Source organism: Oncorhynchus clarkii, unplaced genomic scaffold, assembly GCF_045791955.1.
Source record: "Oncorhynchus clarkii lewisi isolate Uvic-CL-2024 unplaced genomic scaffold, UVic_Ocla_1.0 unplaced_contig_6067_pilon_pilon, whole genome shotgun sequence".
NCBI classification, from domain to species: Eukaryota; Metazoa; Chordata; class Actinopteri; order Salmoniformes; family Salmonidae; genus Oncorhynchus; species Oncorhynchus clarkii.
The window spans coordinates 24149-48109 of record NW_027261154.1 but is presented as its reverse complement, the minus strand read 5'-3'; the positions used below and the strand labels follow the sequence as shown (position 1 = coordinate 48109).

At 50.6% G+C, this 23961-nt stretch overlaps 1 protein-coding gene across 1 annotated transcript; it reads right to left on the bottom strand.

Annotated features, from left to right (window-relative positions):
- Positions 1 to 2355: 2355 nt before the first annotated feature.
- On the bottom strand, positions 2356 to 23347 carry LOC139405483 (EMI domain-containing protein 1-like). The gene is made up of 13 exons (XM_071147820.1): positions 23291 to 23347; positions 22953 to 23130; positions 22647 to 22772; positions 17023 to 17097; positions 16818 to 16907; positions 16477 to 16605; positions 11028 to 11105; positions 10750 to 10802; positions 9431 to 9493; positions 7911 to 7946; positions 6538 to 6582; positions 4615 to 4705; positions 2356 to 4387 (listed from the first exon to the last, which is right to left on the bottom strand). Exons 1-13 carry the CDS (start codon positions 23345 to 23347, stop codon positions 4200 to 4202), a joined length of 1209 nt encoding a protein of 402 aa, XP_071003921.1. The 3' UTR covers positions 2356 to 4199.
- Positions 23348 to 23961: the final 614 nt, after the last annotated feature.

Genomic DNA, 23961 nt, shown 5'->3' with positions numbered 1-23961 from the left:
AAGGATGGGACTGGATGGTCTTCAGAGCTAGATGGGAGAGGCCGAGGGTAGATGAAGGATGGGACTGGATGGTCTTCAGAGCTAGATGGGAGAGGCCGAGGGTAGATGAAGGATGGGACTGGATGGTCTTCAGAGCTAGATGGGAGAGGCCGAGGGTAGATGAAGGATGGGGCTGGATGGTCTTCAGAGCTAGATGGGAGAGGCCGAGGGTAGATGAAGGATGGGACTGGATGGTCTTCAGAGCTAGATGGGAGAGGCCGAGGGTAGATGAAGGATGGGGCTGGATGGTCTTCAGAGCTAGATGGGAGAGGTCGAGGGTAGATGAAGGATTGGACTGGATGGTCTTCAGAGCTAGATGGGAGAGGCCGAGGCCTAAGTGAAGCATGGGACGAGATGGTCTTCAGAGCTAGATGGGAGAGGCCGAGGGTAGATGAAGCATGGGACTGGATGGTCTTCAGAGCTAGATGGGAGAGGCCGAGGGTAGATGAAGGATGGGACTGGATGGTCTTCAGAGCTAGATGGGAGAGGCCGAGGGTAGATGAAGGATGGGGCTGGATGGTCTTCAGAGCTAGATGGGAGAGGCCGAGGGTAGATGAAGGATGGGACTGGATGGTCTTCAGAGCTAGATGGGAGAGGCCGAGGGTAGATGAAGGATGGGGCTGGATGGTCTTCAGAGCTAGATGGGAGAGGTCGAGGGTAAATGAAGGATGGGACTGGATGGTCTTCAGAGCTAGATGGGAGAGGCCGAGGCCTAAGTGAAGCATGGGACGAGATGGTCTTCAGAGCTAGATGGGAGAGGCCGAGGGTAGATGAAGCATGGGACTGGATGGTCTTCAGAGCTAGATGGGAGAGGCCGAGGGTAGATGAAGGATGGGACTGGATGGTCTTCAGAGCTAGATGGGAGAGGCCGAGGGTAGATGAAGGATGGGACTGGATGGTCTTCAGAGCTAGATGGGAGAGGTCGAGGGTAGATGAAGGATGGGACTGGATGGTCTTCAGAGCTAGATGGGAGAGGCCGAGGGTAGATGAAGGATGGGGCTGGATGGTCTTCAGAGCTAGATGGGAGAGGTCGAGGGTAAATGAAGGATGGGACTGGATGGTCTTCAGAGCTAGATGGGAGAGGCCGAGGCCTAAGTGAAGCATGGGACGAGATGGTCTTCAGAGCTAGATGGGAGAGGCCGAGGGTAGATGAAGCATGGGACTGGATGGTCTTCAGAGCTAGATGGGAGAGGCCGAGGGTAGATGAAGGATGGGACTGGATGGTCTTCAGAGCTAGATGGGAGAGGCCGAGGGTAGATGAAGGATGGGACTGGATGGTCTTCAGAGCTAGATGGGAGAGGTCGAGGGTAGATGAAGGATGGGACTGGATGGTCTTCAGAGCTAGATGGGAGAGGCCGAGGCCTAAGTGAAGCATGGGACGAGATGGTCTTCAGAGCTAGATGGGAGAGGCCGAGGCCTAGGTGAAGCATGGGACTGGATGGTCTTCAGAGCTAGATGGGAGAGGCCGAGGGTAGATGAAGCATGGGACTGGATGGTCTTCAGAGCTAGATGGGAGAGGCCGAGGGTAGATGAAGGATGGGGCTGGATGGTCTTCAGAGCTGGATGGGAGAGGTCGAGGGTAGATGAAGGATGGGGCTGGATGGTCTTCAGAGCTAGATGGGAGAGGCCGAGGCCTAAGTGAAGCATGGGACGAGATGGTCTTCAGAGCTAGATGGGAGAGGCCGAGGCCTAGGTGAAGCATGGGACTGGATGGTCTTCAGAGCTAGATGGGAGAGGCCGAGGGTAGATGAAGGATGGGGCTGGATGGTCTTCAGAGCTAGATGGGAGAGGTCGAGGGTAGATGAAGGATGGGATAATAAACAAACAAAAGATTCCTAGGGGAGAGGTGGGAAGGTTAGGGGAAAATAATAAAGGAAAATATACATACGGCCTCCCGGGTGGCGCAGTGGTCTAGGGCGCTGCATTGCAGTGCTAGCTGTGCCACCAGAGACTCTGGGTTCGCGCCCAGGCTCTGTCGCAGCCAACCGGGAGGTCACTGGGGCGATGCACAATTGGCCTAGCGTCGTCCTGGTTAGGGAGGGTTTGGCCGGTAGGGATATCCTTGTCTCGTCACGCACCAGCGACTCCTGTGGTGGGCCGGGTACAGTGCGCGCTAACCAGGTCGCCATGTGCACGGTGTTTCCTCTGGCACATTGGTGGCTTCCGGGTTGGATGCGCGCTGTGTTAAGAAGCAGTGCGACTTGGTTGGGTTGTGTTACTAACAATTGGATACCACGAAATTGTGAAGAAAATGGGGTAAAATTAAAATATATATATATACACTGTACCAGTCAAAAGTTTGAACACACCTACTCATTCAAGGGTTTTTCTTATTTTTACTATTGTGGAATAAATGGTGAAGACATCAAAACTATGAAAATAACACACATGGAATCATGTAGTAACCAAAAAAGTGTTAAAGAAATCTAAATATATTTTAGATTCTTCAAAGAAGGCGCCCTTTGCCTTGATGACAGCTTTGCACACTCTTGGCATTCTCTCAACCAGAGATGAATGATTTTCCTACAGTTTTGAAGGAGTTCCCACATATGCTGAGCATTTGTTGGCTGCTTTTCCTTCACTCTGTGATCCAACTCATCCCAAACTATCTCAATTGGGTTGAGGTCGGGGGATTGTGGAGGCCAGGTCATCTGATGCATCACTCCATCACTCTCCTTCTTGGTCAAATAGCCCTTACACAGCCTGGAGGTGTGTTGGGTCATTGTCCTGTTGAAAAACAAATGATAGTCCCACTATGCGCAAACCAGATGGGATGGCGTATCGCTGCAGAATGCTGTGGTAGCCATGCTGGTTAAGTGTTCCTTGAATTCTAAATAAATCACTGACAGTGTCAACAACATAGCACCCACACACCATCATACCTCCTCCTCCATGCTTCACGTTGGGAACCGAACTAGGCAAACCTGGCTTCGGGACAAGACTCAGCTCCCCTATCCTTGGAAGGCCCAGCCAGAGCTCGGACTTGAGCCCGATCTAACATCTCTGGAGAGACCTGAAAATAGCTGTGCAGCAAAGCTCCCCATCCAGCCTGACAGGACTTGAGAGGATCTTCAGAGAAGAATGGTAGAAACTCCCCAAATACAGGTGTGCCAAGCTTGTACCCAAGAAGACTCGAGGATGTAATCGCTGCCAAAGGTGCTTCAAGAAGGTATTGAGTAAAGGGTCTGAATACTTATGTAAATAGTTGAAGGATGTAGGTAATTGTGTCAGTCTGGTGTAGAAGGATTGTTCTACTCAGTTATATCAATGAAGGATGTAGGTAATGTTTTCAGTCTGGTGTAGAAGGGTTGTTCTACTCAGTTATATCAATGAAGGATGTAGGTAATGTTGTCAGTCTGGTGTAGAAGGGTTGTTCTACTCAGTTATATCAATGAAGGATGTAGGTAATGTTGTCAGTCTGGTGTAGAAGGGTTGTTCTACTCAGTTATATCAATGAAGGATGTAGGTAATGTTGTCAGTCTGGTGTAGAAGGGTTGTTCTACTCAGTTATATCAATGAAGGATGTAGGTAATGTTGTCAGTCTGGTGTAGAAGGATTGTTCTACTCAGTTATATCAATGAAGGATGTAGGTAATGTTGTCAGTCTGGTGTAGAAGGGTTGTTCTACTCAGTTATATCAATGAAGGATGTAGGTAATGTTGTCAGTCTGGTGTAGAAGGATTGTTCTACTCAGTTATATCAATGAAGGATGTAGGTAATGTTGTCAGTCTGGTGTAGAAGGGTTGTTCTACTCAGTTATATCAATGAAGGATGTAGGTAATGTTGTCAGTCTGGTGTAGAAGGATTGTTCTACTCAGTTATATCACCATTTATCACCATCACCATTTATAATATTTATTTTATTTCCTGTGTGATATTTTTTATTTGTAATACATTTGTAAACATTTTTAAAAGCCTGTTTTCGCTTTTTCATTATGAGATATTGTGTGTAGATTAATGAGGGGGAAACATTTAAAAATCAATTTCAGAATAAGGCTGTAACGTAACAAAATGTGGAAAAAGTCAGGTGGTCTGAATACTTTCCAAATGCACTGTATATATATATATATTTTAAACAATACATGGAAGGTGCAATCTATCTGCAATATTAAAGCTGATCTACCCCCCTAAAAAAAAAAGAAAATCAAATTCATCGGTGTCTTAAAAAAGACCTTGTCTCTGTCTGACCACCTCTATAGGCAGATTGTTTCCTTGAGGATTGGAGGAGAGTTGGAGAGGCTGAAGTCGTCCTGTCTTGATGGTGAACTCGGCCTTCCTGGTCCTCATGGCGGGAAATGAGAAGGAATCTGGTTGGCTCTCCAGTCCAGAGCCGGACTCCACTGGACTCTCTGCATACAGAAGAGGACAATGGTAGAAACCATGAAAACAAACATTAGAGTCTCACTCTATCCTCTTGACCCAATCAATACTATTATGCAAATCACGTCTTCCAGAATCAGAACTCCCTCCTCCTTTACCGTGGATACCAATCATGTGTTCCAGAATCAGAAACTACTCCCCCTTTACCGTGGATGCCAATCATGTGTTCCAGAATCAGAAACTACTCCCCCTTTACCGTGGATGCCAATCATGTGTTCCAGAATCAGAACTCTCTCTGCCAGGATCTTGAGAGCTTCCCTCAGCTGCTGCACTCCCTCAGTTCCCCCCTGAGAGACACACAGAGACACACTCCCTCAGTTCCCCCCTGAGAGACAGACAGAGACAGACACTCCCTCAGTTCCCCCCTGAGAGACAGACAGAGACAGACACTCCCTCAGTTCCCTCTCTGAGAAACAGACAGAGACAGACACTCCCTCAGTTCCCTCTCTGAGAAACAGACAGAGACAGGCAGAGACAGACACTGTCTCAGTTCCCTCTCTGAGAAACAGACAGAGACAGACAGAGACAGACACTCCCTCAGTTCCCCTCTGAGAGACAGACAGACAGACACTCCCTCAGTTCCCCCCTCTGAGAGACAGACAGAGACAGACACTCCCTCAGTTCCCCCCTCTAAGAGACAGACAGACAGACACTCCCTCAGTTCCCCCCTCTGAGAGACAGACAGAGACAGACACTCCCTCAGTTCCCCCCTGAGAGACAGACAGAGACAGACACTCCCTCAGTTCCCCCCTCTGAGAGACAGACAGAGACAGACACTCCCTCAGTTCCCCCCTCTGAGAGACAGACAGAGACAGACACTCCCTCAGTTCCCCCCTGAGAGACAGACAGACAGACACTCCCTCAGTTCCCCCCTCTGAGAGACAGACAGAGACAGACACTCCCTCAGTTCCCCCCTCTGAGAGACAGACAGAGACAGACACTCCCTCAGTTCCCCTCTGAGAGACAGACAGAGACAGACAGACAGACACTCCCTCAGTTCCCCTCTGAGAGACAGACAGAGACAGACACTCCCTCAGTTCCCCCCCCCTGAGAGACAGACAGACACTCCCTCAGTTCCCCCCCTCTGAGAGACAGACAGAGACAGACACTCCCTCAGTTCCCCCCCCCCTGAGAGACAGACAGAGACAGACACTCCCTCAGTTCCCCCCCTCTGAGAGACAGACAGACAGACACTCCCTCAGTTCCCCCCCCCTGAGAGACAGACAGAGACAGACACTCCCTCAGTTCCCCCCCTCTGAGAGACAGACAGACAGACACTCCCTCAGTTCCCCCCTCTGAGAGACAGACAGAGACAGACACTCCCTCAGTTCCCCCCCTCTGAGAGACAGACAGAGACAGACACTCCCTCAGTTCCCCCCCTCTGAGAGACAGACAGAGACAGACACTCCCTCAGTTCCCCCCTCTGAGAGACAGACAGACAGACACTCCCTCAGTTCCCCCCTCTGAGAGACAGACAGAGACAGACACTCCCTCAGTCCCCCCCTCTGAGAGACAGACAGAGACAGACACTCCCTCAGTTCCCCCCTCTGAGAGACAGACAGACAGACACTCCCTCAGTTCCCCCCTCTGAGAGACAGACAGAGACAGACACTCCCTCAGTTCCCCCCTCTGAGAGACAGACAGACAGACACTCCCTCAGTTCCCCCCTCTGAGAGACAGACAGACAGACACTCCCTCAGTTCCCCCCCTCTGAGAGACAGACAGAGACAGACACTCCCTCAGTTCCCCTCTGAGAGACAGACAGACAGACACTCCCTCAGTTCCCCCCTCTGAGAGACAGACAGAGACAGACACTCCCTCAGTTCCCCCCCTCTGAGAGACAGACAGAGACAGACACTCCCTCAGTTCCCCCCCTCTGAGAGACAGACAGAGACAGACAGAGACAGACAGAGACAGACAGAGACAGACACTCCCTCGGTTCCCCTCTGAGAGACAGACAGAGACAGACACTCCCTCAGTTCCCCTCTGAGAGACAGACAGACAGACACTCCCTCAGTTCCCCCCTCTGAGAGACAGACAGAGACAGACACTCCCTCAGTTCCCCCCTCTGAGAGACAGACAGAGACAAATAACCATAAAGACACAATGCAGTGCATACCTCAGGTAAACCCTCTCCTGGCTCCCCCTTCTGCCCAGCCTGCCCCTGTAAACACATTGACACATTCATTATCATTACAAAACCACTTGCAAAAATCACTGAACATCAGCTGTCAGAGCAGCTTACCGATCGCTGCAGCTGTACACAGCCCATCTGTAAACAGCCCATCCAACCAACTACCTACCTCATCCCATATTTGTTTTAGTTTTTCTGCTCTTTTGCACACCAGTATTTCTACTTGCACATCCTCATCTGCACATACTGTATCCCAACCAGAAGCCATGGATTACAGGCAACATCCGCACCGAGCTAAAGGCTAGAGCTGCCGCTTTCAAGGAGCAGGACACTAATCCGGACGCTTATAAGCAATCCCGCTATGCCCTCAGACAAACCCATCAAACAGGAAAAGGGTCAATACAGGACGAAGATTGAATCCTACTATGCCGGCTTTGCGGGAGGCCGTTATCTTCGGCTTCCATGTCTCATGTATTGAAATGCAACTGTTCCACGAAAATGCGCATGTGAAAATCATAACGAGCACGCAGAATGGTAGAAATTATAGGATAAATTGTTTCCCCAAACTTGAAACTCAAACGCTGCCTTTGGAGTCTTTATGAAATAATTACCTCCACGTTTTACATGGTTGGGTTTTGCCTATAGGCTACTTTGAAGCAAGGTAAGACGTGCCTCATAATATGAAATAAAACATTCACGTTTAAAACAATTAAGTATGTTTTCAAAATGCATACTACCTCCAGCTCGCATTGTAAAGTGGTGGGGTGACTGGCTGATAGCCTGTTGCCTGGCTGATAGCCTGTTGCCTGGCTGATAGCCTGTTGCCTGCACGTGAAAGGTGAACGGGCCCATTTCAATTACCAGTTGAGAGAAAAAACAATAGCAGCTATTTTTAATCGTGCACCAAAACTGTTTTTTTTAACACCCGATTTGCATTTAGAATTGTTACACAGTGAATGGGGTTCTAAAAGACCATGTTTTCCTCCAGCAGCAACCTGCCCGTGGAGCAGCAGGAGAAACCCCTCTCAGAACAGGCTCTGGGTGCTGCGATAGTTGTGTTGGAATAAATAAGATATATGATGACTACACACAGTCCAATTTAATTCCACTAAATTATGCAAATTAACCTATAGACTGATAAGGCATGATGGGAAAATGTATTTCCATAGACTGGTATTCCCATCAATGACTAAAAAGCATTATTTTGCAATGGGATTTTTTAAATCCCGGTCATTTTGGCCGGCAACAGTTTTATTTATCAACTTTTCATATATATATTTTTTTATCAGCCAAAAGCTAACATGAAAACTCTGGCGTTTTGCTTTGCGTGCCTGTGTGAACAGCCTTTCCGTACTCACAGGCTGGCCATGCTCCCCTGTTAATCCTGGAGGTCCCTGGTGAGAGAGAGAGAGGAACACAGATCAGAGGACCTACTCCCCCCCCAAAAAAAACCTCTTTAGATACATAACATCCCGGTCTAATCACTCATCATATTCTCGTAGTGCAAGCAGAAACTGGAGGGCAGTGTCACAGGAAGAATCAGCACACCACTGAGGTTGGCCGCAATGACTGGTCTGTTTGATGTTCTCACCGACGGGTCTACCTGGTCACGTACGGGTTAAACCCTCTGTTCTTTAATAACAGCAGATGAAGGGGATTAGGTTTAACATCATGGTCGAATTGGAACTTTATTGTTGTGATCAGGGAGGTCTGACCAGGGCCACGGGCTGATTAATTATGTCTGAATGGGAACTTTACTGTTGTGATTTGTGAGGTCGGACCAGGGCCATATGCTGATTAACCGTTGGCCTACAATTTCTGCGACCCTGGGGAAATCTAATTCATCAAAATCCGTCTGTTTAAGCTAGAGATATCTGTTGGTTTTTTTTCCCCCTCTGTGGGCTCCATCTCAATCCACCACGTCCTCTGAATGGTGACAGAGCTAGAGCGGTGTTTGTCAGACCATGAGACACAAAATGATAGGATTTTTTTGTTGTTGTCTTCTCACGAAAACATCTGCATTGTCCGGTCGGTTTGGCCTAAAAAAAACTATTATGACCAATCTATTGAAAGATGAGAGTCTCACGAACACCATGGTGTTCTCTATTTTGCTAGGCTGCCCACAATACTCACAAAAATAATCTTAATGGGACCTTAAGTACCAGTTTTAAAAAAAAAGAAAGGAAGTATACAATATACGGAGATAGTATAATGTCTAAAATAAGGGGATAAATAAATGTCTTATATCCGATATAGGACAGACACTTCAGAAAAAAACGTATGTTTTGGACTATATTTTGTTACCTTTGTTCCAATCTGTTATTCAATGTGTTTCTATTGGCTAATAGCATGAACAACCAATTCAAATGTTTCATCCAATCATTTTTGTTGTTGTTGTTGACACCTTTAAGGGGTTTAAAAAAAAAATAATCTAAATCAAATAGATAAATGATTCTTGGTATGAACATCATAAAACAATATCCCTATGTCGTCATAGAAACCTCCCCCCTGGTTGTGATCAGTGAGGTCTAACCAGGGCCACACGTTGATTCATTATGGCTGAATGAGAAGTTTACTTTTGTGATCAGTGAAGTCTAACCAGGGCCACACGTTGATTCATTATGGCTGAATGAGAAGTTTACTTTTGTGATCAGTGAAGTCTGACGTCTGGATGCTTCGCAAATGTTCCCTGGTCAAAATGAGTGTACTCCGTTTGGGAGGCAGACTTAGAATTTGAACACAAGGTCTTTAAAAGAGATCCTGTCTACCTCCTGATCAAAACAGATGTCCGTGTTGGAATGCACGTTCATAACAAATTCCTTCTAAAGCAGTCCAGTGTTTTATAATGAGAACATTAGGGGTAACATTTTTGCCTCACCCTCTCCCCTGTGTCTCCTTTAGACCCTGGGTCCCCAGCCGTGCCTTGGAGGCCTCCCTCTGCCTGAAACACACAAACAGGAAGAGGTATCAGACATCTCCCTCACACAGCCAGGCTCACACTGCCCTGGCCGTGACCATAGTAACATCTCTACTATGTAATGTTGACCTTGACCATAGTAACATCTCTGCTATGTAATGTTGACCGTGACCATAGTAACATCTCTGCTATGTAATGTTGACCGTGACCATAGTAACATCTCTGCTATGTAATGTTGACCGTGACCATAGTAACATCTCTGCTATGTAATGTTGACCTGACCTTGACCATAGTAACATCTCTGCTATGTAATGTTGACCGTGACCATAGTAACATCTCTGCTATGTAATGTTGACCTGACCTTGAGCATAGTAACATCTCTGCTATGTAATGTTGACCTTGACCATAGTAAAATCTCTACTATGTAATGTTGACCTTGACCATAGTAACATTTCTGCTATGTAATGTTGACCTTGACCATAGTAACATCTCTGCTATGTAATGTTGACCTTGACCATAGTAACATCTCTGCTATGTAATGTTGACATTGACCATAGTAACATTTCTGCTATGTAATGTTGACCGTGACCATAGTAACATCTCTGCTATGTAATGTTGACCTGACCGTAACCGTAGTAACATCTCTGCTATGTAATGTTGACCTGACCGTGACCATAGTAACATCTCTGCTATGTAATGTTGACCTTGACCATAGTAACATCTCTACTATGTAATGTTGACCTGACCGTGACCATAGTAACATTTCTGCTATGTAATGTTGACCTTGACCATAGTAACATCTCTGCTATGTAATGTTGACCTGACCGTAACCATAGTAACATCTCTGCTATGTAATGTTGACCTGACCGTGACCATAGTAACATCTCTGCTATGTAATGTTGACCTTGACCATAGTAACATCTCTACTATGTAATGTTGACCTGATCGTAACCATAGTAACATCTCTGCTATGTAATGTTGACCTTGACCATAGTAACATCTCTGCTATGTAATGTTGACCTTGACCATAGTAACATCTCTGCTATGTAATGTTGACCTGACCGTAACCATAGTAACATCTCTGCTATGTAATGTTGACCTGACCGTGACCATAGTAACATTTCTGCTATGTAATGTTGACCTGACCGTAACCATAGTAACATCTCTGCTATGTAATGTTGACCTGACCGTAACCATAGTAACATCTCTGCTATGTAATGTTGACCTGACTGTGACCATAGTAACATCTCTGACATTATACTAGACTATTTGGTACTCACATCTCGCCCTGGGAGACCTGGAACTCCTGCTGGTCCGATTGGTCCAGGGGGACCTGTGATGTCACAGAAACAGTTCCAGAACATATTCGTGTTGATGGTACTTGTAGTTCTTAGAGAGAAAAACACTGATACAAACACACACCTGCAGGGGGACACCCACCTGCAGGGACACACACCTGCAGGGACACACACTTGCAGGGACACAAACCTGCAGGGACACACACCTGCAGGGACACATACCTGCAGGGACACAGATACACACAGAAATGAAGTTGTACCTGGGGGTCCAAGGGGACCAGGTGGACCGGGAGGGCCGGCTACGAACTCAGGAAGAGCTGGAGGAAGAGGTGCTTCCTCTGATTAAAACACAAACAAGAAATACAGTATTTACCGAAGTTGTACCACAGAGGCGGTCAGTGATGTTACATTTATATTACAGCATATTGGATGACTGTCATTCATATTCCATTCACCCAGTTCAATGTAACAGCGGTAGGTTTAGGCTACTACATGATACATTCTAATTTGAAATCAATGTACCCAGAGGAGGACGGAAGCAAGCTGTCCTCCAGCTACACCATGGTGCTACCCTAGAGGGTGCTGTTGAGTCTACTGTAGAGTTTAATTGCAGAGTTTAAATCAATTATTTGGTGACGTGAATATATTTAGTATAGTTTTATCTAAAAAAGAATAACTTTTTAAACGTTTACAATTTTTATTTCTATGAAATTCACTGAGGAAGATGGTCCTCCCTTTCCTCCTCTGAGAAGCCTCCACTGTTGTACCACTTTGCTGTAAAATCTCAATGGTGTTTCATTAAAGTTTGTAGGACCTCTGACCCAACACTTCCCCCTTGTAGTGTGTGTGTGTGTGTGTTTGTCTGTGTGTTTGTGTGTGTGTGTGTGTGTGTGTGTGTGTGTGTGTGTATGTGTGTGTGTGTGTCTGTGTGTGTGTGTGTGTGTGTGTGTGTGTGTGTGTGTGTGTGTGTGTGTTGCTAGGGCAAACTGCTAGGGTAAACTGCTTGGGCAAACTGCTAGGGTAAAGTACTTTTAAAGTAAATTTCTATTAATATATGCATCTGTCTAGTATGTGTTGTCCTGTCTAGTATATGTTGTCCTGTCTAGTATATGTTGTCCTGTCTAGTATGTGTTGTCCTGTCTAGTAGGTGTTGTCCTGTCTAGCATGTGTTGTCCTGTCTAGTAGGTGTTGTCCTGTCTAGTATGTGTTGTCCTGTCTAGTATGTGTTGTCCTGTCTAGTATGTGTTGTCCTGTCTAGTATGTGCTGTCCTGTCTAGTATGTGTTGTCCTGTCTAGTATGTGTTGTCCTGTCTAGTATGTGTTGTCCTGTCTAGTATGTGTTGTCCTGTCTAGTATGTGTTGTCCTGTCTAGTATGTGTTGCCCTGTCTAGTATGTGTTGCCCTGTCTAGTATGTGTTGCCCTGTCTAGTATGTGTTGCCCTGTCTAGTATGTGTTGTCCTGTGTGTATGTGTTGTCCTGTCTAGTATGTGTTGTCATGTGTGTATGTGTTGTCCTGTCTAGTATGTGTTGTCCTGTGTGTATGTGTTGCCCTGTCTAGTATGTGTTGTCCTGTGTGTATGTGTTGTCCTGTCTAGTATGTGTTGTCCTGTCTAGTATGTGTTGTCCTGTCTAGTATGTGTTGTCATAAACCCGAATCACTTCCTCTTCACCCTAACTGTGAGCGTTAACCCAAACATCCCCAACCCCAGCCAGCACACTTAACTAAAACTAAGGTAAAGTGCACTGGTGGAATCATCCGTCCGTCTGGAACTAATTCCAGCTGCTGCTGCAGTTTCCCTCTAGCCACATCAGGAGGGCCTATGAGTGGCAGAGCCTTGCCTCCATCCCCTCTCTATACGGGCCTGGGATTTGGCTCCTGGCTGGTTCTGAGTTTCCAGACTGCTGTGCTGACAGTTTACAAATGAGCTGTGATTTACAGCCAGCTGGCTCAAGCAGCTAACACAGCCTCTCCTCTCCTCTCCTCTCCTCTCCTCTCCTCTCCTCTCCTCTCCTCTCCTCTCCTCTCCTCTCCTCTCCTCTCCTCTCCTCTCCTCTCCTCTTCTCTTCTCTTCTCTTCTCTTCTCTTCTCTTCTCTTCTCTTCTCTTCTCTTCTCTTCTCTTCTCTTCTCTTCTCTTCTCTTCTCTTCTCTTCTCTTCTCTTCTCTTCTCTTCTCTTCTCTTCTCTTCTCTTCTCTTCTCTTCTCTTCTCTTCTCTTCTCTTCTCTTCTCTTCTCTTCTCTTCTCTTCTCTTCTCCTCTCCTCTCCTCTCCTCTCCTCTCCTCTCCTCTCCTCTCCTCTCCTCTCAACAGACCCAGATCTAGACCAAGACCAACACTAAACTTAAACCCCAATCTAAACCCCAATCTTAACCCTAATCTTAACCCTAATCTTAACCCTAATCTTAACCCCAATCTTAACCCCAATCTTAACCACACTGCTAACCTTATGCCTAACCCTAAAATTAAACTTTTGATTTTGCAGTTTGGCCAAATACTGGTAACCCCAGTCAGCCTGCACTGCCCCCCAGTGTTGAACTATGGCACATTAACCTGTGTTTGCCTTGTCTGACCCATTCTAGTCACCATCACAAGCTCATCCATGGAAAACAGTTTGTATTTAGATACTGGCCCTGGTATGAATTAATCACATAATATTTCAGTTTAAAGTCTAGAATAGGTATTTTCTGTGAAATAGAGACACCTGTTAGCAGCTGCGTGGCCATAGAGACCCATGGTAGCTGTTAGCAGCTGCGTGGCCATAGAGACACATGGTAGCTGTTAGCAGCTGCGTGGCCATAGAGACACATGGTAGCTGTTAGCAGCTGCGTGGCCATAGAGACCCATGGTAGCTGTTAGCAGCTGCGTGGCCATAGAGACCCATGGTAGCTGTTAGCAGCTGCGTGGCAATAGAGACCCATGGTAGCTGTTAGCAGCTGCGTGGCCATAGAGACACATGGTAGCGGTTAGCAGCTGCGTGGCCATAGAGACACATGGTACCTGTTAGCAGCTGCGTGGCCATAGAGACCCATGGTAGCTGTTAGCAGCTGCATGGCCATAGAGACCCATGGTAGCTGTTAGCAGCTGCGTGGCCATAGAGACCCATGGTAGCTGTTAGCAGCTGCGTGGCCATAGAGACACAAGGTAGCTGTTAGCAGCTGCGTGGCCATAGAGACCCATGGTAGCTGTTAGCAGCTGCGTGGCCATAGAGACCCATGGTAGCTGTTAGCAGCTGCGTGGCCATAGAGACACAAGGTAGCTGTTAGCAGCTGCGTGGCCATAGAGACCCATGGTAGCTGTTAGCAGCTGCATGGTCATAGAGACCCATGGTAGCTGTTAGCAGCTGCGTGGTCATAGAGACCCATGGTAGCTGTTAGCAGCTGCGTTGCCATAAAGATACATGGTAGCTGTTAGCAGCTGCGTGGCCATAGAGACCCATGGTAGCTGTTAGCAGCTGCGTGGCCATAGAGACCCATGGTAGCGGTTAGCAGCTGCGTGGTCAATGAGACCCATGGTAGCGGTTAACAGCTGCGTGGCCATAGAGACCCATGGTAGCTGTTAGCAGCTGCATGGCCATAGAGACCCATGGTAGCTGTTAGCAGCTGCGTGGCCATAGAGACCCATGGTAGCTGTTAGCAGCTGCGTTGCCATAAAGATACATGGTAGCTGTTAGCAGCTGCGTGGCCATAGAGACCCATGGTAGCTGTTAGCAGCTGCGTGGCCATAGAGACCCATGGTAGCGGTTAGCAGCTGCGTGGTCAATGAGACCCATGGTAGCGGTTAACAGCTGCGTGGCCATAGAGACACAAGGTAGCTGTTAGCAGCTGCGTGGCCATAGAGACCCATGGTAGCTGTTAGCAGCTGCGTGGCCATAGAGACACATGGTAGCTGTTAGCAGCTGCGTGGCCATAGAGACCCATGGTAGCTGTTAGCAACTGCATGGTCATAGAGACCCATGATAGCTGTTAGCAGCTGCGTGGTCATAGAGACCCATGGTAGCTGTTAGCAGCTGCTTTACCATAAAGATACATGGTAGCTGTTAGCAGCTGCGTGGCCATAGAGACCCATGGTAGCTGTTAGCAGCTGCGTGGCCATAGAGACCCATGGTAGCTGTTAGCAGCTGCGTGGTCAATGAGACCCATGGTAGCGGTTAACAGCTGCGTGGCCATAGAGACACAAGGTAGCTGTTAGCAGCTGCGTGGCCATAGAGACCCATGGTAGCTGTTAGCAGCTGCGTGGCCATAGAGACACAAGGTATCTGTTAGCAGCTGCGTGGTCATAGAGACCCATGGTAGCTGTTAGCAGCTGCATGGTCATAGAGACCCATGATAGCTGTTAGCAGCTGCTTTGCCATAAAGATACATGGTAGCTGTTAGCAGCTGCGTGGCCATAGAGACCCATGGTAGCTGTTAGCAGCTGCGTGGCCATAGAGACCCATGGTAGCGGTTAGCAGCTGCGTGGTCAATGAGACCCATGGTAGCGGTTAACAGCTGCGTGGCCATAGAGACACAAGGTAGCTGTTAGCAGCTGCGTGGCCATAGAGACCCATGGTAGCTGTTAGCAGCTGCGTGGCCATAGAGACACAAGGTAGATTTTAGCAGCTGCGTGGCCATAGAGACCCATGGTAGCTGTTAGCAGCTGCATGGTCATAGAGACCCATGATAGCTGTTAGCAGCTGCGTGGTCATAGAGACCCATGGTAGCTGTTAGCAGCTGCTTTGCCATAAAGATACATGGTAGCTGTTAGCAGCTGCGTGGCCATAGAGACCCATGGTAGCTGTTAGCAGCTGCGTGGCCATAGAGACCCATGGTAGCTGTTAGCAGCTGCGTGGTCAATGAGACCCATGGTAGCGGTTAACAGCTGCGTGGCCATAGAGACACAAGGTAGCGGTTAGCAGCTGCGTGGCCATAGAGACACATGGTAGCTGTTAGCAGCTGCGTGGCCATAGAGGCCAATGGTAGCTGTTAGCAGCTGCGTGGCCATAGAGACACATGGTAGCTGTTAGCAGCTGCGTGGCCATAGAGACCCATGGTAGCGGTTAACAGCTGCGTGGCCATAGAGACACAAGGTAGCGGTTAGCAGCTGCGTGGCCATAGAGACACATGGTAGCTGTTAGCAGCTGCGTGGCCATAGAGGCCAATGGTAGCTGTTAGCAGCTGCGTGGCCATAGAGACACATGGTAGCTGTTAGCAGCTGCGTGGCCATAGAGACCCATGGTAGCTGTTAGCAGCTGTGTGGCCATAGAGACCCATGGTAACTGTTAGCAGCTGCGTGGCTATAGAGACCCATGGTAGCTGTTAGCAGCTGCAGTATGAATGTGGACACACAAGGAAACAATCAACTTCATTCAACCCAGTATTTCCTGTTGTAGTAATTCTGTACATGAGACATTCTGACCCTGGTAAATAACCACCTGATGCATTTTAACTACTAATGTGATGTCTTTGTTACAGACTGAAGCAAACACGGCTATTTTGAGGAGGACAGATACTCTGAGGCCCTCTCAGTGGTTCTAATTAACTGCTTCTAATTCTTGGATATGAACATATATTCTGCCCTTGTTCTGCTTTCATTGGTCCTTGGCCAGTGTTCCAATCCTAGTTGACAGGAAGAGCTCATAGAAAACAATACCATCTACTGAGGCTGAGATGGTGATGATGGTGGTTGTGTGTGTGTGTGTGTGTGTGTGTGTGGGGGGGGGGGTCCACTCACCCTGCTCGTCGAACCCGAACATGTCACCCCTCGGCTGGGTAGAGGAGTGACGTGGCCTTGGAGGGCCTGGAGGTCCGGGGAGGCCTGGAAAACCGATCTCTCCTGGTCTTCCTCGCTCTCCCATTGGCCCTGGGAATCAGAGGGGACATATCATCTCACAACAATAGGCATTCCGATATTGAAGATAAATGACCTGAACATGCATTGTCTTACGTCAGGCGCCGTTACTACTATGCAACGCTCGCAGGCGGAATCTTCTGACTCAAGACAATGCTGAACAATGTTGAAAAACCAGAACAAATGTCATGCATTCCCATCTGAGGAATATTAGGATGGATCACCTGTCGGTCCAGTCTGTCCTGGAACCCCTGCCTCGCCAGCTGGGCCTGGAATACCTGGTGATCCGATTGGCCCTGGTGGTCCTCTTCCTCCTATGGACAGGAACCAGAACAATGTGTTTACCATGTTGAGAGGTAACCTCCCCAGAGGTGATGAATGACTGCAGGTAGGATGGAGGGCCTATGGGGGAGGGGTTAGGGGTGTTACCTGGCTCCAGGTAGGATGGAGGGCCTATGGGGGAGGGGTTATGGACGTTACCTGGCTGCAGATAGGATGGAGGACCTATGGGGGAGGGGTTAGGGGTGTTACCTTACTGCAGGCAGGATGGAGGGCCTATGGGGGAGGGGTTAGGGGTGTTACCTTACTGCAGATAGGATGGAGGGCCTATGGGCGAGGGGTTAGGGGTGTTACCTGGCTCCAGGTAGGATGGAGGGCCTATGGGGGAGGGGTTAGGGGTGTTACCTTACTGCAGGTAGGATGGAGGGCCTATGGGGGAGGGGTTAGGGGTGTTACCTTACTGCAGGTAGGATGGAGGGCCTATGGGGGAGGGGTTAGGGGTGTTACCTGGCTCCAGGTAGGATGGAGGGCCTATGGGGGAGGGGTTAGGGGTGTTACCTTACTGCAGGTAGGATGGAGGGCCTAGGGGGGACGGGTTAGGGGTGTTACCTTACTGCAGGTAGGATGGAGGGCCTATGGGGGAGGGGTTAGGGTGTTACCTTACTGCAGGTAGGATGGAGGGCCTATGGGGGAGGGGTTAGGGGTGTTACCTTACTGCAGGTAGGATGGAGGGCCTATGGGGGAGGGGTTAGGGGTGTTACCTGTCTCCAGATAGGATGGAGGGCCTATGGGGGAGGGGTTAGGGGTGTTACCTGGCTCCAGGTAGGATGGAGGGCCTATGGGGGAGGGGTTAGGGGTGTTACCTTACTGCAGGTAGGATGGAGGGCCTATGGGGGAGGGGTTAGGGGTGTTACCTTACTGCAGGTAGGATGGAGGGCCTATGGGGGAGGGGTTAGGGGTGTTACCTTACTGCAGGTAGGATGGAGGGCGGGTTAGGGGTGTTACCTGGCTGCAGACAGGATGGAGGGCCTATGCGTTAGGGGTTAGGGGTGTTACCTGGCTCCAGGTAGGATGGAGGGCCTATGGGGGGAGGGGTTAGGGGTGTTACCTTACTGCAGATAGGATGGAGGGCCTATGGGGGAGGGGTTAGGGGTGTTACCTTACTGCAGGTAGGATGGAGGGCCTATGGGGGAGGTGTTAGGGGTGTTACCTTACTGCAGGTAGGATGGAGGGCCTATGGGGGAGGGGTTAGGGGTGTTACCTGGCTCCAGGTAGGATGGAGGGCCTATGGGGGAGGGGTTAGGGGTGTTACCTGACTGCAGGTAGGATGGAGGGCCTATGGGGGAGGGGTTAGGGGTGTTACCTGACTGCAGGTAGGATGGAGGGCCTATGGGGGAGGGGTTAGGGGTGTTACCTGGCTCCAGGTAGGATGGAGGGCCTATGGGGGAAGGGTTAGGGCTGTTACCTTACTGCAGGTAGGTTGGAGGGCCTATGGGGGAGGGGTTAGGGGTGTTACCTGGCTCCAGGTAGGATGGAGGGCCTATGGGGGAGGGGTTATGGGCGTTACCTGGCTGCAGATAGGATGGAGGACCTATGGGGGAGGGGTTAGGGGTGTTACCTGGCTCCAGGTAGGATGGAGGGCCTATGGGGGAGGGGTTAGGGGTGTTACCTGGCTCCAGGTAGGATGGAGGGCCTATGGGGGAGGGGTTAGGGGTGTTACCTTACTGCAGGTAGGATGGAGGGCCTATGGGGGAGGGGTTAGGGGTGTTACCTTACTGCAGGTAGGATGGAGGGCCTATGGGGGAGGGGTTAGGGGTGTTACCTGGCTCCAGGTAGGATGGAGGGCCTATGGGGGAGGAGTTAGGGGTGTTACCTTACTGCAGGTAGGATGGAGGGCCTAGGGGGGACGGGTTAGGGGTGTTACCTTACTGCAGGTAGGATGGAGGGCCTATGGGGGAGGGGTTAGGGGTGTTACCTTACTGCAGGTAGGATGGAGGGCCTATGGGGGAGGGGTTAGGGGTGTTACCTTACTGCAGGTAGGATGGAGGGCCTATGGGGGAGGGGTTAGGGGTGTTATCTTACTGCAGGTAGGATGGAGGGTGGGTTAGGGGTGTTAACTGGCTGCAGACAGGATGGAGGGCCTATGCGGGAGGGGTTAGGGGTGTTACCTGGCTCCAGGTAGGATGGAGGGCCTATGGGGGGAGGGGTTAGGGGTGTTACCTTACTGCAGATAGGATGGAGGGCCTATGGGGGAGGGGTTAGGGGTGTTACCTTACTGCAGGTAGGATGGAGGGCCTATGGGGGAGGTGTTAGGGGTGTTACCTTACTGCAGGTAGGATGGAGGGCCTATGTGGGAGGTGTTAAGGGTGTTACCTTACTGCAGGTAGGATGGAGGGCCTATGGGGGAGGTGTTAGGGGTGTTACCTGGCTCCAGGTAGGATGGAGGGCTTATGGGGGAGGGGTTAGGGGTGTTACCTTACTGCAGGTAGGATGGAGGGCCTAGGGGGGACGGGTTAGGGGTGTTACCTTACTGCAGGTAGGATGGAGGGCCTATGGGGGAGGGGTTAGGGATGTTACCTTACTGCAGGTAGGATGGAGGGCGGGTTAGGGGTGTTACCTGGCTGCAGACAGGATGGAGGGCCTATGGGGGAGGGGTTAGGGGTGTTACCTGGCTCCAGGTAGGATGGAGGGCCTATGGGGGAGGTGTTAGGGGTGTTACCTTACTGCAGGTAGGATGGAGGGCCTATGGGGGAGGGGTTAGGGGTGTTACCTGGCTCCAGGTAGGATGGAGGGCCTATGGGGGAGGTGTTAGGGGTGTTACCTTACTGCAGGTAGGATGGAGGGCCTATGGGGGAGGGGTTAGGGGTGTTACCTTACTGCAGGCAGGATGGAGGGCCTATGGGGGAGGGGTTAGGGGTGTTACCTTACTGCAGGTAGGATGGAGGGCCTATGGGGGAGGGGTTAGGGGTGTTACCTGGCTCCAGGGAGGAGGGCGGGCCTATGGGGGAGGGGTTAGGGGGGTTACCTGGCTGCAGATAGGTAGGAGGACCTATGGGGGAGGGGTTAGGGGTGTTACCTTACTCTAGGTAGGATGGAGGGCCTATGGGGGAGGGGTTAGGGGTGTTACCTTACTGCAGATAGGATGGAGGGCCTATGGGGGAGGGGTTAGGGGTGTTACCTTACTGCAGGTAGGATGGAGGGCGGGTTAGGGGTGTTACCTGGCTGCAGACAGGATGAAGGGCCTATGGGGGAGGGGTTAGGGATGTTACCTTACTGCAGGTAGGATGGAGGGCGGGTTAGGGGTGTTACCTTACTGCAGGTAGGATGGAGGGCCTATGGGGGAGGGGTTAGGGGTGTTACCTGGCTCCAGGTAGGATGGAGGGCCTATGGGGGAGGGGTTAGGGGTGTTACCTTACCGCAGGTAGGATGGAGGGCCTAGGGGGGACGGGTTAGGGGTGTTACCTTTCTGCAGGTAGGATGGAGGGCCTATTGGGGAGGGGTTAGGGATGTTACCTTACTGCAGGTAGGATGGAGGGCGGGTTAGGGGTGTTACCTGGCTGCAGACAGGATGGAGGGCCTATGGGGGAGGGGTTAGGGGTGTTACCTGGCTCCAGGTAGGATGGAGGGCCTATGGGGGAGGTTTTAGGGGTGTTACCTTACTGCAGGTAGGATGGAGGGCCTATGGGGGAGGGGTTAGGGGTGTTACCTGGCTCCAGGTAGGATGGAGGGCCTATGGGGGAGGGTTTAGGGGTGTTACCTTATTGCAGGTAGGATGGAGGGCCTATGGGGGAGGGGTTAGGGGTGTTACCTTACTGCAGGTAGGATGGAGGGCCTATGGGGGAGTGGTTAGGGATGTTACCTTACTGCAGGTAGGATGGAGGGCCTATGGGGGAGGGGTTAGGGGTGTTACCTGGCTCCAGGTAGGATGGAGGGCCTATGGGGGAGGGGTTAGGGGCGTTACCTGGCTGCAGATAGGTAGGAGGACCTATGGGGGAGGGGTTAGGGGTGTTACCTTACTCTAGGTAGGATGGAGGGCCTATGGGGGAGGGGTTAGGGGTGTTACCTTACTGCAGATAGGATGGAGGGCCTATGGGGGATGGGTTAGGGGTGTTACCTTACTGCAGGTAGGATGGAGGGCGGGTTAGGGGTGTTACCTGGCTGCAGACAGGATGGAGGGCCTATGGGGGAGGGGTTAGGGGTGTTACCTGGCTCCAGGTAGGGTGGAGGGCCTATGGGGGAGGGGTTAGGGGTGTTACCTTACTGCAGGTAGGATGGAGGGCCTATGGGGGAGGGGTTAGGGGTGTTACCTGGCTCCAGGTAGGATGGAGGGCCTATGGGGGAGGGGTTAGGGGTGTTACCTTACCGCAGGTAGGATGGAGGGCCTAGGGGGGAGGGGTTAGGGGTGTTACCTTACTGCAGATAGGATGGAGGGCCTATGGGGGAGGGGTAGGGTGTTACCTTACTGCAAGTAGGATGGAGGGCCTATGTGGGAGGGATTAGGGGTGTTACCTTACTGCAGGTAGGATGGAGGGCCTATGGGGGAGGGGTTAGGGGTGTTACCTGTCTCCAGATAGGATGGAGGGCCTATGGGGGAGGGGTTAGGGGTATTACCTGGCTCCAGGTAGGATGGAGGGCCTATGGGGGTGGGGTTAGGGTTGTTACCTTACTGCAGATAGGATGGAGGGCCTATGGGGGAGGGGTTAGGGGTGTTACCTTACTGCAGGTAGGATGGAGGGCCTATGGGGGAGGGGTTAGGGGTGTTACCTGGCTGCAGACAGGATGGAGGCCCTATGGGGGAGGGGTTAGGGGTGTTACCTTACTGCAGATAGGATGGAGGGCCTATGGGGGAGGGGTTAGGGGTGTTACCTTACTGCAGGTAGGATGGAGGGCCTATGGGGGAGGGGTTAGGGGTGTTACCTTACTGCAGGTAGGATGGAGGGCCTATGGGGGAGGGGTTAGGGGTGTTACCTTACTGCAGGTAGGATGGAGGGCCTATGGGGGAGGGGTTAGGGGTGTTACCTGGCTCCAGGTAGGATGGAGTGCCTATGGGGGTGGGGTTAGGGGTGTTACCTGGCTCCAGGTAGAATGGAGGGCCTATGGGGGTGGGGTTAGGGGTGTTACCTGGCTCCAGGTAGAATGGAGGGCCTATGGGGGTGGGGTTAGGGGTGTTACCTGGCTCCAGGTAGAATGGAGGGCCTATGGGGGAGGGGTTAGGGGTGTTACCTTACTGCAGGTAGGATGGAGGGCCTATGGGGGAGGGGTTAGGGGTGTTACCTTACTGCAGGTAGGATGGAGGGCCTATGGGGGAGGGGTTAGGGGTGTTACCTTACTGCAGGTAGGATGGAGGGCGGGTTAGGGGTGTTACCTGGCTGCAGACAGGATGGAGGGCCTATGCGTTAGGGGTTAGGGGTGTTACCTGGCTCCAGGTAGGATGGAGGGCCTATGGGGGGAGGGGTTAGGGGTGTTACCTTACTGCAGATAGGATGGAGGGCCTATGGGGGAGGGGTTAGGGGTGTTACCTTACTGCAGGTAGGATGGAGGGCCTATGGGGGAGGTGTTAGGGGTGTTACCTTACTGCAGGTAGGATGGAGGGCCTATGGGGGAGGGGTTAGGGGTGTTACCTGGCTCCAGGTAGGATGGAGGGCCTATGGGGGAGGGGTTAGGGGTGTTACCTGACTGCAGGTAGGATGGAGGGCCTATGGGGGAGGGGTTAGGGGTGTTAACTGGCTCCAGGTAGGATGGAGGGCCTATGGGGGTGGGGTTAGGGGTGTTACCTGGCTCCAGGTAGAATGGAGGGCCTATGGGGGTGGGGTTAGGCGTGTTACCTGGCTCCAGGTAGGATGGAGGGCCTATGGGGGTGGGGTTAGGGGTGTTACCTGGCTCCAGGTAGGATGGAGGGCCTATGGGGGTGGGGTTAGGGGTGTTACCTGGCTCCAGGTAGGATGGAGGGCCTATGGGGGTGGGGTTAGGGGTGTTACCTGGCTCCAGGTAGGATGGAGGGCCTATGGGGGTGGGGTTAGGGGTGTTACCTGGCTGCAGATAGGATGGAGGGCCTATGGGGGAGGGGTTAGGGGTGTTACCTGGCTCCAGGTAGGATGGAGGGCCTATGGGGGAGGGGTTAGGGGTATTACCTGGCTCCAGGTAGGATGGAGGGCCTATAGGGGTGGGGTTAGGGGTGTACACCTCGTTATCACTGGAACCCTCCGTTGAGTTGTTGAAGGATGGTGATGGTGAACCTGCCCCGTCTAGCAGTTTAATCTGGAATAACAAAAGAGCCAGGGTCAGATTAAATATACTGATGTGACATGTAATCTTCCGTCCATCATAATCATAATTTTCTTAATCGTCGTCATCATCTTCAACCAGCCGTCTTTCTTCCATGTTCTCTGTTCTCTTTTCCCCTGTCATTCCTTCTTACCTTGGACTCGATGTAGTTCAGTCTGCTGTTCATGTCAGTGAAGCCGGTGCAGTTCATGTACTCTGCAACGAGAGAGAGAGGAGAGAGGAGATGACAGACACACACACACACACCCTCTCCTGGCAGTGGGTTAATACCACCACTACTGGGAAGCCAAAAGACACACAAAAGAACAATAGCCGTAAACCAATATCCAGGAATTTATTAGCTATTCTTAAATATTTTCTTCATTAAATCAAACTCAGGCAGACTAAACATCGTCTTTCCCTCTTTCTCTCCAACACACACACACACACACACACACACAGACTTTCAACAGCAACATTCTGAGGGGTATGAATGAATCCAATAGGTTTTATTGGCATTTAATTGTTTTGAGAGAAAAGTCAAGATCATATCAACTAATCTACTGGTTCCCACAATGGGGTAATCGAGACACCATTTGTATAATAATCTGGTCAATGGGGTACTCAGGACACCACATATAATAATCTGGTCAATGGGGTACTCAGGACACCACATATAATAATCTGGTCAATGGGGTACTCAGGACACCACTAATATAATTCTGGTCAATGGGGTACTCAGGACACCACATATAATAATCTGGTCAATGGGGTACTCAGGACACCACTTATATAATAATCTGGTCAATGGGGTACTCAGGACAC

What these genes read in the sequence shown, in the direction of transcription:
- LOC139405483 (XM_071147820.1), bottom strand. Translation starts at nt 23,347, where the DNA reads ATGAACTGCACCGGCTTCACTGACATGAACAGCAGACTGAACTACATC. An exon ending in AGGACAGACTGGACCGACAG is followed by an intron (nt 16,606 to 16,817) that starts GTGATCCATCCT and finishes TCTGATTCCCAG; the next exon opens with GGCCAATGGGAGAGCGAGGA. An exon ending in CAGGGGAGCATGGCCAGCCT is followed by an intron (nt 6,583 to 7,910) that starts GTGAGTACGGAA and finishes ATGTGTTTACAG; the next exon opens with GGGCAGGCTGGGCAGAAGGG.